The following is a 14,235-nucleotide window of genomic DNA, read 5'->3' as shown; positions in this document are numbered from 1 at the left end:
GTGCTCCGCCCTTCCTGGCCGGCACAGTTCTGCGTTTAATGGCAGCTTTCCTGTTGTCTATTAGGACATTCTTCCCTTGTTACTTTGCCTCTGGGGAGAGTCTACGCTTCGTTATGCAGGCTTGTTTCTCAGAGCGGTGCTCTGCCCTCACTTTTTGTTTTTTTGGTATGCAGTGTTTAACACTGTCCTTTATGACGATGTTATGCACCCTCCGATTTCTTTGTTTTATGGATTTATCCTCCTTCGCACACTGTTCCCATACTTTCATAGTTTTGTTGGTGGCTCCGCAGTGTGCATCAGAAACGTTTCTCAGAAGAAAACTGACGTGACGTCGCATCCGTGGACGACGTCAGAGCGGGGTTGTGTGGCGCCGTCCCCCGGCGCGCAGAGGTGCTGCTGCAAAAAAAAATCCAGATCAAGTCTGACACCTGGGGATAATTCTAAGTTAAAGAATCTACGGCTAGACAATGTCTCTACCAGATACATTGTTACCGAAGGTAAGTAACTTGTACGTTAATTATACCTTTGTGTGTTCGAAGCATGTGGGCTGCTGAATTCATATCTGTGCATAGATCGCCGCCTAGTGTTGGGTCCGGATGATTGCACATTGTTGTCCTGGAAGAGTCTTCGAAGTATCACGAGATAGGTGGCTCCTCCCCTGGATTACAGTGCGCATGGGCATCCTCGCCATCTTCAGATTGTTTTTTTCCGCCATTGGGTTCGGATGTACTTTCTTGACTCAAGTTCGGAATCGATATAAAACCGTTTTCGCAAGGCCAAAAGGCCTTCGGGGCTTTGGTATTGTGTTCGTTCGGTGCCTCGTACTTCATCCAGTTCTTCGAACAGGACGTCGAAGGCCGTTTGCCTTTTGGACACCGAAGGCCCCGACGACATTCGACGATGGAACGGAGCCCGTTCAAGCGATGCCCCGTCTGCAACTCCAAATACCCTCACATCGACGTGCACCCTGTGTGCAATAAATGCCTATCCCCGGACCACGACGAGGCCAGCTGCATGGCCTGTTCCAAGTTCCGGTCGAAGAAGACACTTCGGCTTCGACGCGCCGCAAGACAGTCGGCGCAAAAGACGGCGCCAGACCCGGAGAACATCTTCGAGGCTGATGACGACAAGGGCGTCGATGAAGAAGATCCCGACCAGTAGTTGGACCCTGCGTCGGAGCACGACTCTAGCTATGAGGTGGACGATGAAGAAGACTACGTCCATGAGGAAGACGTCGTCGAGGTAGGAGACGACGCAGTGGCCATTGGAGCCGTCGATGACTACTCAAGCGATGAGCAAGGCACCCCCGCAGTCGCGGTACCCAATACTGACACTGTACTCTCTAAGGCTCAGGTCGAGGCATCGCCCGAAGGCCTTAGCCAAGATCTCAATCCACATTCTATAGCCCCGCATCAAGGCCCGGCTAAGAATACTTCTAAGGAGCCATCGGTCTATCAACCACAGGTGAAATCGAAACCTATAGATGCTAAATCGAAACCAAAACTTCGAAAGACAGTCCTCGGATCGACGGCCTCGGACTCCTCGGCTCCGATCAAATCTAAAAGTGTCATCAACCCTTCAGGGTCACAAAGGGGCGTCGGCCCGAAGACCGGCGTGCCGACGCCTGTCTCTACAGTCAAGCACGTCGCATTGACACCGTCGGCGTCGACATCCAAAGATGGCGACTCTGGCAAGAGACACAAGGCAAAAAAGACTCTTGAACCGAAGCTTTCAGCCTCCAAGCGGATAGTGGGCAAGGCCGCCGAGTCAAAGAGCAAACTCGACCCGAAGGAGCATGTCGCGTCGAAGCAAAAGAGCGTGCCTGCTGCGCACCGAGAGCTCGATTCGCCGCAAGCAATGTAGCGATCAGACTAAGTCGGTCAGCTCGAAGACAGCGCCACCCTCGAAAAAGGTGGGTTCGTCTCCAATGCTTACGCCACCAATTAAGTACAGACTGCCCCCGACCGCTCGACCCAAAACGTTCGAGCCACAAAAAAGCACCGACACAGCCAAAAAAGTGTCGGTAGTTTCCAGGACTCAGCCCACTGAAGAGGATGTGGTGTTTCAAGCACCCTCATATGACAATCAGTCAAAACTGTTCATAGACTCAGATTCTGGCAGGCTCACTATTTACAAACGGAAATCGTCCCAGAAACTCTGTTGGAGTCATACAAAATCCCTCTCAAAAGGAAAAGGGATTCTGCCCCATCGCCTGTTCTTTTTGAACCTGTGGAGTCCTATGGACAAGAATATGCATATTCTCCCACACGCACCAATGAGGATGTGGGAGAGGGATACAATGAGGATGAATTTACTTATCCTGCTGACACAGATCAAGAGGAACCTCAACCCTAGACTGACCCTGTTGACCCTGGTGAGCCACACACCACGCCTGACACTCAGTCCTATAACGTCAAGACCTCTCCTACTGAAGATACTGCTGCGTTTAACGCACTAATTGAAAGGGCAGCCAATAACCATGACTTGGAAATGCACGCTGACCCAGTAGAGGAAGCCTTTTTGTTTGATACTTTCTCAACTTCTGAAAGATCAGTGAAAACATTGCCTATGCTAAAAGGTGTCCTCAAACATGCTACTGACATTTTCAAGGAGCCCACAAGGGCAAAGGTTGTAAACCCAAGGATTGAAAGGAAATACAGGCCCGCGCCTGTAGACCCTACGTTCAACAAAGGCCAGCTCCCATTGGACTCCCTAGTGGTGGCTAATGCTCGTAAAAGAGCAGACTCTCAGACAAGTGGTGATGCTTCTCCTCCGGACAAAGAATTCAAAATCTTGGAAGCTTCTGGCAAACGAGTAGCTGCTCAAGCGGCAAATATTTGGAGGATCTCAAATACACAGGCCCTATTAGCTAGATATGATAGGGCTCATTACGACACGTTAGAGCAGCTACTACAACACCTGCCTGATGTTTATAAGGAGGGAGCAGAAATGATAATACAGGAGGGAAGCTGATTTCTAATGCATCCATTAAATGTGCGCTGGATGCTGCAGACACAGCAGCTAGGGGCATCAACACAAGTGTGATGCTTAGAAGGCATGCCTGGCTGCGCATTTCTGGTTTTATGCCGGAGATCCAAACAACTTTGCTTAATCAGCCAGTTAACCCTGATTTAATATTTGGTCCTGATGTAGACACTACCCTAGAAAAAAATAAAAAAAGACACTGAGACACTGAGACAGCAAAATCCACGGGAGCCCTGCAGTCACAACACTTCAGGGGTGGTTTCTTTCACCGCTCCAATAACAAGAGAACCTCTAGAGGTCAAGCATCACAGCAAGCCCAATACAACAAAGGGAGCACACAGACCACCTATCACAAAACCAATAGGGGTGGATATCGTGGAAACAGCACCAAATGTAGACGACATGGAAATAATAATGCCAGATCCTCCGCCACTAATAAGCAGTGACGTCTTGTCACTGCCCCCAGACCATATAACACCGGTTGGGGGAAGACTTCAGCAGTTCCTGCCGGTCTGGGAAGGCATTACCACAGACAGGTGGGTGAGACAACATATCCAATACGGCTATTGTCTAGAACTAACCTCCACTCCACCCAACATACCCCCAAGGCACCGTCCTATGTCTGCAGAGCACATGCACTTATTGCAGCAAGAAGTAATCTGCATGCTGCAAAAAGGGGCCATAGAACTCATGCCTTTAGACCAGCAGGTTACAGGGGTGTACTCACTGTACTTCTTAATCCCAAAGAAGGACGGGTCTCTCCGGCCCATTCTAGACCTCAGACCCCTAAACCAGTACATCTTGTCAGAAAATTTTCACATGCTAACTTTAAGCAAGTTCTACTATTGCTCAGTCAAGGGGACTTCCTAGCAACCCTAGACCTAAAGGACGCATATTTCCACATTCCCATTCACCCAGGACACAGGAAATATCTCAGGTTCACCATCAACAATCAGCATTACCAGTTCAAGGTCCTGCCTTTCGGGGTCACTACTGCCCCCAGAGTGTTCACCAAGTGCTTGGCGACAGTGGCTGCGCACCTTCGGAGACAACACATCCATGTCTATCCTTATCAGGACGACTGGCTTGTCCAGGCAAAGTCAGCCCAGCAATGTGCCAGCCACATGTCCCACACGATTCACCTCCTACACAGTCTAGGATTTTCACTCAATTACCCAAAATCACACCTTCAACCCGCACATATACAACAGTACCTAGGTGCGACAATAAACACTCTTACGGCAACAGCGCAACCAAACTCTGCCAGAGTCAACAGCATGCAATTGCTAATTCAGAAATTCAGGCCCCAACACTCACTCCCAGCCCAGGTATTCATGCAGCTGATAGGTATGATGGCCTTCTGCATCTTCATAGTCCCTCAGGCAAGACTACACATGCGTCCGCTTCAGGAGTGCTTAGCATGACAGGCTCAAGGGCATCTGAAAGACCTAGTGTTGGTGACCGGTCGTGCATACCACTCTCTGCATTGGTGGAACACACAAAACCTTTGCAGGGGACGACCGTTCCAAGAGCCTGTTCCACAGATAGTGCTGACAACGGATGCATCTCTCCAGGGTTGGGGAGCGCATGTCCTCCATTACACAGTGCAGGAACTATGGACGACGCACCAACAAAAAATGCATATCAACCTGTTGGAGCTGATGGCGATCTTCATGGCGATGAAGGCCTTCAAACAGCATTTGTGCAACAAAGTCGTGCTGATCCGGACGGACAACATGACTGCCATGTATTACATCCAGAAGCAGGGAGGCACACACTCTCCGCAATTGTCTCATCTAGCCCAGAGCATGTGGAAGTGGGCCATTCAAAGGAACATGTTCCTCTTGGCGGAACATCTCCCAGGCAAGGACAACCAGATGGCGGACTGCTCAGCAGGCACAGCCATCAGATGCACGAGTGGGAGATACACCCCTCGGTGCTCCAACCATATTTCCCGCAGTGGGGTCATCCAGAGATAGACCTATTCGCCACAAAGGAAAACGCAAAATGCCAAACCTTCGCCGCCAGGTTCCCACACCCGCAGTCTCAGGGCAATGCGATATGGATGAACTGGTCAGGCAGATTTGCATACGCTTTTCCTCCAGCACCGCTCAAACCGCTAGTGGCACGCAAACTGCTGCAGCACTCCATGACGCTCATCCTAGTTGCTCCAACGTGGGCAAGGCAGGCGTGGTACACCACGTTCCTGGAACTTTCAGTGGTGCCTCACCAACGGCTGCGCCTCAAGCCCAGTCTCCTCACTCAGAGCCGTGGAGACATTCAGCACCCTGATCCGCAACAGTTGAGCCTTGCAATATGGCTCCTGAGGTCATAGTTTGGCTACCTCAACTTGCCCCCTGACTGTATGAACATCATCAAGGAGGCAAGAAGACCTACTACCAGGGCATGCTATGCGGCCAAATGGAAGCGTTTTGTCATTTACTGTTCCAATAATGACATAAATCCGCTAGATGCATCCACGCAAAACATTATATGTTATTTGTTGCATCTATACAGATGCAATCTGGCATATAGTTCCATCAGGATGTATTTAGCTGCAATAGCAGCTTATCTTCAGAACAGACAGCACCTTTCCCTTTTCAGAGTGCCTGCCATTAAAGCATTTATGGAGGGACTCAAAAGAGTGATTCCTCAAAGACACCCACCTTCACCTGTCTGGAATCTCAACATAGTTCTCACCAGACTAATGGGACCACCTTTTGAACCTCTTCACTCTTGTGAAATATAGTTTCTAACATGGAAAGTGGCTTTTCTAGTAGCAATCACATCGCTAAGAAGAGTTAGTGAGCTTCAAGCCCTAACTATTCAGGAGCCTTTCATACAGATTCATGCTAATAGGGTAGTGCTGCGTACCAACCCTAAATTTATGCCTAAGGTGGTGTCGCAGTTCCACATTAATCAAACAATAGAACTGCCCGTTTTCTTTCCAAATCCAGATTCAGTAGCAGACCGAGCACTACACACACTGGATGTTAAAAGAGCTTTCCTGTATTACATAGACAGGACAAAAGATTTCAGGAAAACTAAGCAACTGTTTGTTGCCTTCTCTCCACAACACAAAGGCAACCCCATTTCCAAATCAGGTATAGCCAGATGGATTGTTAAGTGCATTCATATCTGTTATCAAAAGGCTAAACGCACATTAACAATTCCCCAAGAGCGCATTCCACACGCAAGTTGGTGGCATCCATGGCTTTCCTAGGTAACATCCCTCTAGAAGATATATGTAGAGCAGCCACACGGACCACCATACATACATTTACCAAACACTACTGTGTAGATGTACACTCCAAACAGCAAGCAGCTGTAGGACAGGCTGTTCTCAAAACTCTTTTTCAGACTGCTGCAGCTGGCACGGGCAACCACCGCTAAGGAGGTAACAGCTATTTATTCTATGCACAGATATGAATTCAGCAGCCCACATGCCTCGAACGGAATATGCTACTTACCAGTATGCATCTGTTCTTGGCATGTAGGGCTGCTGACATTCATATCGCCCGCCCTCCTCCCCGGTGCCTGTCGCAGCTGTAGCACTCAGAATCATTCTCAGGCATGGTCATCACTTACTGTATTACACTCCATCTCTGCCACAATGGCGAAAAACAATCTGAAGATGGAGAGGATGCCCATGCGCACTGTAGTTCAGGGGAGGAGCCACCTATCTCGTGATACTTCGAAGACTCTTCCAGGACAACAATGTGCAATCATCCGGACCCAACACTAGGCGGCGATCTATGCACAGATATGAATGTCAGCAGCCCTACATGCCAAGAACAGATGCATACTGGTAAGTAGCATATTTCTATCACTGTATTGTAATTGGTCAGTGTTTTTTTGCTATATTTAGATTGAATAATTGCATTATTTGCTCTCTTTCTTACTTGTGGTGCTCACTTTTTATGGACATATAATCATGTGTGGCTACTTTTCACAACTACATGTATTATGAATTCAGATTTTATATAAAAAAATTATTTAAAAAAGTATATTTTTTGTATCTAAAATGAATACATTTTAAAGAATTTACTGGTCTGATTTTTGGCGTGTGTATATCATAAACATATTGGTTTGCTATATGAAGTTTTGGAGAAGTTCTGGTTCTTGTTTGCCATGTGTAATTTACCTGCTTTCTTCTCCAAATATATCAGTCGGGACACTCCTTGAAATCTTGAAGTTTTCCCAGCACGCTGCTGCGAGGGTAGTTAGGTTTTTGTCCTTGGGTTAGGAGCTATTCTTCACTTTAAAAAATGTTTTTTCTCTTTTTGTCATATTGTTTATATCATACACATTTCCTTTTTCATTTGGCACTTTTAATGATTGTTTACTCCTTGTTCCCTTTCCTCTCCTCTTTTCATCAGTTTTTGGTGTATAGGCTACTTTCTGGTTACCCTATGGAGTATAAAAACTTTTGGATTTAGTGATGAGGAATTCTCTAAACTACTGGGCCACCGTACCATCACTGATAAACCTTTTCAATCAATAAATGAAGCCATGATGAATGGTTTAAATTATTAAACCTACAAAAGAAAGCGAAGAGAACGATGTCTCATGGGGAATTTATGTTGGAATATTTAAAAGCAGGAGTTATACCTAATGGTTTGAGAAACGGGAATATTCCAAGACTTTTTGTATAATTTAGAAAATTCCTGGAAAAATGGTCTCTTATTGCTAACCGCTGTTCTAGAGACCTTATGCTCTTGATCATAGAAACAGCAAGGGAGGTGGAACAGACCATAATTAAGGACATTTTTGAAATAGAAGAAACCCTGAGAAAGAATAACCCAATAGATGATGCCAAAAGGAAACTTGAAGAAGTCAAACTGGAATTGAATTCCTTCAGTGAATATTTAACTAAAAAGATGACTGACAAACTTTAAAAAGATATCCAATACTTCTTAGAGGAAAGAGTATATCCCTATCTGGGAGCACAATATTACAACATCCCCAAAGATAGTGCAAGTCAGTTGGACTAACAACATTGGTCAAATACAAACACTCTTACCTTATTAGATACATCTGAGGCAGAGGGAGAGGGTGGCTTTATTTTGTTTGATAGGTACGGAAACACCAGAAGAACAACTTTTGAAGGACCCAATAGGAACAGCCGTTTTTTGTGGAATTGTCGGGGCACACCGAGAGTAAGATTCAGATATGAAATGAGGGTACGATATCAACAAACCACCCACACCCACCCCACCCCAACCAAGTTTCTCAAAATCAGATGCAATCAATACTGGAGGGACTGAGCTCCCTTTCTCATATTGACCATATACCAATATATAATGTATCTCTAGTGGAACCAGATGAAGATTCTCTTAAACTACTTACCAAGGGACTATTGTTGTTTGTTCCCAGTTCCAACGTTGATCAATTTGAACTTTTTCGAGATATTCACTCTTTCTTCAGAAAAGTTAGACTTGGGAAGTTTTTCGGAAATATGTCGGTCTCTACCACTGACAACAGATCAGGACTCTGAGCCCTTCTACCTTTTCTTCCACTCCTGATGAGTTAGGTCCAGAAGTTGGTATTTATGAAAAAATGGTCTTCTCTAAACTTCAAGCCATGTTGAGATATGTACCTAAACCTCCCTATAATCTCAATTTTGATGAATACAATGCCCTTAACCAACTACACAAAAATCGTGATGTCACAATTAAACCTAGCAACAAAAATGTGGGGGAATTGTTGTCCTTGACCCAAAAGATTATAAGGATCAGATTCAAAAGATGCTAGATGTGCCAGAGCATTTTTCCAGAACAGAGGATCAAAAAAGAAATTTTAGACATCACTGAAAGTGCCCGTGATAGAGGTACGATTTGTAGACAAGAATTTGAGTTTCTAAATAGACCTTTTACCAAAATTCCTGTTATATGGAGTGCCAAGAACCCACATAGACCCAATCAAGCCCCCCATCACACCCGTTGTATCCACTATTGGATCCATAACAGAACCTCTGTCCAAATATATAGATATGTTTTTTTAAATCACTGGTATCCACCCTCCCTGCTTATGTCAAAGACACTGGACACATGATATCTAAAATTTAAGCTATACCCTCCAATCCCAACACTGACACATAGTCATGATGGACATTGAGGCATTATATACCAACATTCCACAGTGAAAAGCATTAGAAGCAGTCAAAGTGACCCTAGAAAGAATTAATAGTCAGGATGATTGCATGTTCATCCTTGAGTGTCTGTCCATTGTTCTCAAAGAGAACTATTTTGAATTGAACAACTCAGTTTATAAACAGAACCAAGATGTTAGCATGGGGGCAGCCTGTGCCTCTGATGTGGCTAATATCTATATATGTGCCTTTGAGGACAGATTTATCTTCAATGACATATCACCTTTTGCTGAGAATATCCATCAGTGGCAAAGATTAATTGACGATATCGTCTTCAAATGGAAAGAAGAAGAACAACTCAATGAATTCCTCCTTTGGGTCAATTTGTGAAGCCGTTATTGGGTAATGGCACTGTTACATTTAAGTAGTGTGTTCCTACCCACCTTCACTGATAAAAGGCTCTTGTGAGCCGCCCCCAAGCTGACAAGCTTTGGAATGCCTGCACGCTATGAGTGGGATTATTCCTGAGAAAATTGGCAGCATTTTTCCGCATCCTGTTAATATTCTCTACTGATGAGGGATGAATCCTGAAACACTGGTGTCTAGAGATACTATTTCGAAAGATGGCATTAGCTGAACAATCTGAACTTTGTCTGAAAAACTGAACTACAGCTATCAAGACGCTATGGGGAAGCATTGCATTTCTACCCACTTTCACAAGATAATTAACATAACTTATGATGGAAAGACTTTGTTTAAAAGCATATTGATGATGCTTTACAATTTATCAAAACAGATATAGATATAGTATGATCCTTAGGTTCCTACAATAAGGAAGAACACAGCCCCTTAGGGGTGGCAGATGAAGAGGTCAATTCCATGATAGAGGAAGATTCCAGACTTGTGATTACCTACCTTCTCAGCCGATTCAGCAGGGCTACAACCAACAATACCGCCATAAACATTATAAACAACCTCTTTCCTTAGCCTGCTCCAGATGCGCCTCAGAGGAAAACGGCAACACAACAATGATCGCAGACCCCTTTTAGATGCTGGTGCTATTATCTTGGCACATGCCATGAGTACCTTTCAACTCACAGGAGGGCAAATGTCCAACTCCTAAGAAAATTGTTGGAAGTCTATCACAACAGACTGCTGAGTTCAGGAATTAGTTTTAAGGCTGCACACCATAGAATGTCTCTCCATGCCACCTCAAAAGAGGTAATTCCAACAACTTCTCCATTTACATTTGGAAATAAAAGAATTACTTCAAAATCGAGCAATAGAGATCGAGCCCTGCTTCCAGAAAAACTTTGATGTCTTCTCTATTTTTGTATTTTTAAGAGAGAAATAAGGCAATTAGAGACTATTTCTAGATCTGAGACACCTAAACAAATTCCTAAAGACTAATAATTTTGGATGTTCACCGATCAGAAAATTCTACAGCAAGTGAGATGACATAACATCCACAGACCTCCAAGATGTTTTCTTTCACATTCCTGTGTATCCAGCCCACAGAAAACACTTGAGATTCAATTTGTCAGACCCCATTATCAGTTCAGAGTACTCCCTTTCGGCCTCAAATCTGCCCCACACACTTTCGTCAAGTTCATTGCCCCTGTAACCGCTAATCTGGACAACCAAATTGTTAGTAAACTCTACTAGTGGCTTATCAATTTCCTATCCTTTGGAAGGACAAGAGAATCTACGAAAGCTTGTATTCAACATTTCAACAATCTAGGTTTACCACTCAACAGGGTACAATTATCAATAACACCAAGAAAGAGAATACATTTCTGAAAGCAGTTCTATATGCATACCAGGACAAGGATTGTCCTACAAAGGAAAGGCCACATGGAATATCTACTCTTGTTTAAAAACTATAAAAAAGAGTATACTTCAATATGCAATTGTGAATGTCGTATTTTGCCTTTCGTTAGCAGTAGAAATAAAATACTTCTCTTATTTCTTAATTGAGTATTTATCTAGACAATGATTTATAGCTGCTGGGCACATTTTGAGTTGTGAGCCTGTGTACACTATTTTGTATCCACCTCCTCTCCTAGTGAGCCCTGGACTGCTCCGACCACTCTGTCCCGAGTCAAGTGCAGAAAGGGTTCTAGGCCCAGTTGCTTGTAATCCACATTAGGACGGGCCCTAGGACATGAGGAGCAAAAGGAGTCATCCCCCACGGTTAGGCCCAGTAGCCCTGCATGCTCCGTGGCCCTCTGAAAGAGGTCCTGACAGTGAGATATGAGCCTTCTCTTTTAAAAATAAAAATAAATAAAAAAGAGTGCTATTTGCAGTTCAGGAATCATCAGGTCATCCTAAGAACAAATGTGCATTTTATTTGAAGGTACTGTCAGAATTTCCTCTGATGAACCAGTGGAACTCGGAACTTTTTTCAGAAATACTAAGGATGCTGTGAAGAACCTCTCCATACTCTGGACGTACCTCAGTGTCTTAAATTCTACATTAAAAGAACTCAGAATTTGAGAAAATCGGATCCACTTCTAGCTGCTTGCGTCCCCCCTTCCCTGAGAGGGGATACCCCTTCCCTGAGAGGGGATACGCCTTTTCTAAACAGAGCGTAGCACAATGAGTTTCAGCAACCGTAGTCCTCTGTCATCTACAAGCAGGTCATCCCCTACAATGTATTGTGAGAGCTTAATTCCGCAATGACAACTTTACTGCATTTTTGTAGGTGCCCATCTGTCAGGCTCCCAGAGTTGCTACATGAAAGAACACCCATATGTTTACTTGGCACTACTGTCTTGATATAACACTTTAAATGAAGCAGCAGTGGGGCAAGTGGTTCTTCGCTGTCTTTTCTTGTATAGTAACCAGATTAACAAATGTACATATTTTTGCCCAATCCCCTCCAACCACTGCTAATGTCGCAGTTGATGTAAAACTAAAGTTTTTTTCTACAATAATCACCTGATTATACATGTCATATTTACCGTCTGCTGTTCTGACTCAAGCATGCAACCACCATCCTCCCGTGTACAGGCTGACCTCAGTCTAGATAAAAACACATTCCTGTGCAAGAAATCTGAGGTAAAGTACAGCCCTTAATGCGAGATTGCTCTGAATGCTATGAGTCTGTTCTTTTCTAATGATGTGGACAGGCTAACAATGTGGCCTCTCCAAGCTTTTGTACCGCTTAAATATTAAAATACTGTGAGACTCCTGCCTCGACGACGGGGAGGATTCAAGCATATGAATGTTTAATACTGGAGAACTACAGCATACATGTCAGTATCTTGTTTTTTTATCGTTTTAAAATGTTATTCTGCATAGGTGTACTAAAGGTTTCTTGGTTTGAGGTAAGGACAGCATTCTTTAGTGCTGGAATCGGAAATACTTACCTTGGAAGAGACTAGTATCAGGATATTGGTCTGGAACTGACATAATGCCTTCTCCTATGCCCAAGGTGGCCGTTGGCATGCCCAATATGCAGACAAGCTGATGGCCTTTTTTTAATAGTCACATAGCAATTAGAAGACTAGAATGCAACACACTAGATCAGTATTGCTTTCCCCCAGCCACTAAAACTAAAGAAAAAACTGTGTGTAAAAGCACCCAACCTCTCTTTTCAAGTAGGCAGATCATAGTCAGATCGATGATGGGTAATATGCTCCTAGCACAACAAGCACGTGTAGGAGCTGCTATGAAGAGCTGCTGTTACACATGAGTAACAGTGCCTTCTTAACATACATTGTGTAATCTAGAGAGCGTTCCCACAATTGCAAATGACCAAAGTTCTTTTTTCTTCTAGTTTTCAGGCAGCATTACGAGCAGATCCAAAGGATTCAAATTGCTGGGAATGTCTAGGAGAGGCATACTTGAGCAGAGGAGGATACACAACGGCATTAAAGTCATTCACCAAAGCCAGTGAACTTAACCCAGAATCTATTTATAGTATCTATAAGGTTGCAGCTATCAAGCAGACACTGGGAAAGTATAAGGAATCTGTAACTGAGTACCAACACATTATTAAGAAGTCGAAGGATTATGTGCCAGCTCTGAAAGGTATGTTTAGAAGAACCTTTTTTCTTTTCTGTTATTAATGTGTCTTTTTAAAAACAATTGCAGAAAGTCTTCAGAACAGTTTGATCTGCAGATCACGCTTGTAGATTAAAGTATATTCACTCATTACTTTTTTGTCTGCGTGTTATAATAGGATTTATTATCAATTAACAGGTGTAATAATGCTACAGACACCTTTCTTTTTTTACAAATGAATCACTCTCCCTCCGCGAATTCCAAGGATGCCCTTCTTAGATAGCTGAAAATATGCATTTTTTTATTGACTGAGTTTGTCGGATATTGGTAAAACGAGTAAATGTTAGAAATTAAAGGCAGCAAACGTTTCCAAATTAACTTAAAGCAATGATGTGGTCTTTAAAATTCACTCTCGATATAATGGATGCCCTTTGCATGGAGTACTGCTCTTCAGATTCATTACTGCACTTTTTTATAATGTGCAATGGGCTAAAAGGGAGTTTTATGACACCGTTTTTGGCCAGCTGTTAGCCGAGTAATTATGACATGGTCAATCTGATTGTAGCTGACATGTTGAAATCTTTCTGAGTAAATAAGCAATCTGCCTGATAATGTTCTTACCTCTTGCAAACACTTGCCAGAGCTTATTGTGTAAAGGTTCTGCACAGGTATGTGCTTGGGTGGCTCAGTCTCTACAACGTTGCATTGTAAACAGAGAGTTGACTTTAGCTGCATGTGCTAGAAAGTGGTATGCAATGACTGGTAAGGCACTAGGTGGTACACTCTGCAAAGGCTGCTTGGCCAGAGTCTTATGCACCCCTTTTATGATGAGAGTTTGATAATTTGGTGTGTACAAACCAACCACGAAATGATTCCTCTGATGCATGTTCAAGTTCACTTGTTCTTCCACTTTCTGATACCCCCATCTTTTCTCATCTTATTTTCTTTTTTATACCATCTGTTTTCCAGGATGTGGGCTGCTGCCTCAACCTCATCCACTTGTGCCTAACTGAGCCTCTCTTCTCTTCCTTCACTACCCTTGATTCAGTAATTGTTTTCATTAGGTCTCTTGATGAGACTGCAGAGACAGCAGTTTTGCATGCTGGATTTCCCAAGGTGGCTCTCACTTTTTGCTTAAGGTTGTGCTAAGG

General features: G+C 43.8%; 1 protein-coding gene across 1 annotated transcript in view; it reads left to right on the top strand.

Annotated features, from left to right (window-relative positions):
- Positions 1 to 14,235, top strand: part of SKIC3 (SKI3 subunit of superkiller complex) — a 1,256,060-nt gene that overhangs the window by 376,484 nt on the left and 865,341 nt on the right. Inside the window, exon 17 of the mRNA XM_086960925.1 lies at positions 12,858 to 13,111. Within this exon, the coding sequence (XP_086817051.1) occupies positions 12,858 to 13,111 (254 nt within the window). The remainder of the gene's footprint in view (positions 1 to 12,857; positions 13,112 to 14,235) is intronic.

The sequence above is a fragment of the Lissotriton vulgaris genome, chromosome 3_1 (genome assembly GCF_964263255.1).
Source record: "Lissotriton vulgaris chromosome 3_1, aLisVul1.2, whole genome shotgun sequence".
NCBI classification, from domain to species: domain Eukaryota; kingdom Metazoa; phylum Chordata; class Amphibia; order Caudata; family Salamandridae; genus Lissotriton; species Lissotriton vulgaris.
This window is presented reverse-complemented; position numbering and strand designations above follow the sequence as displayed.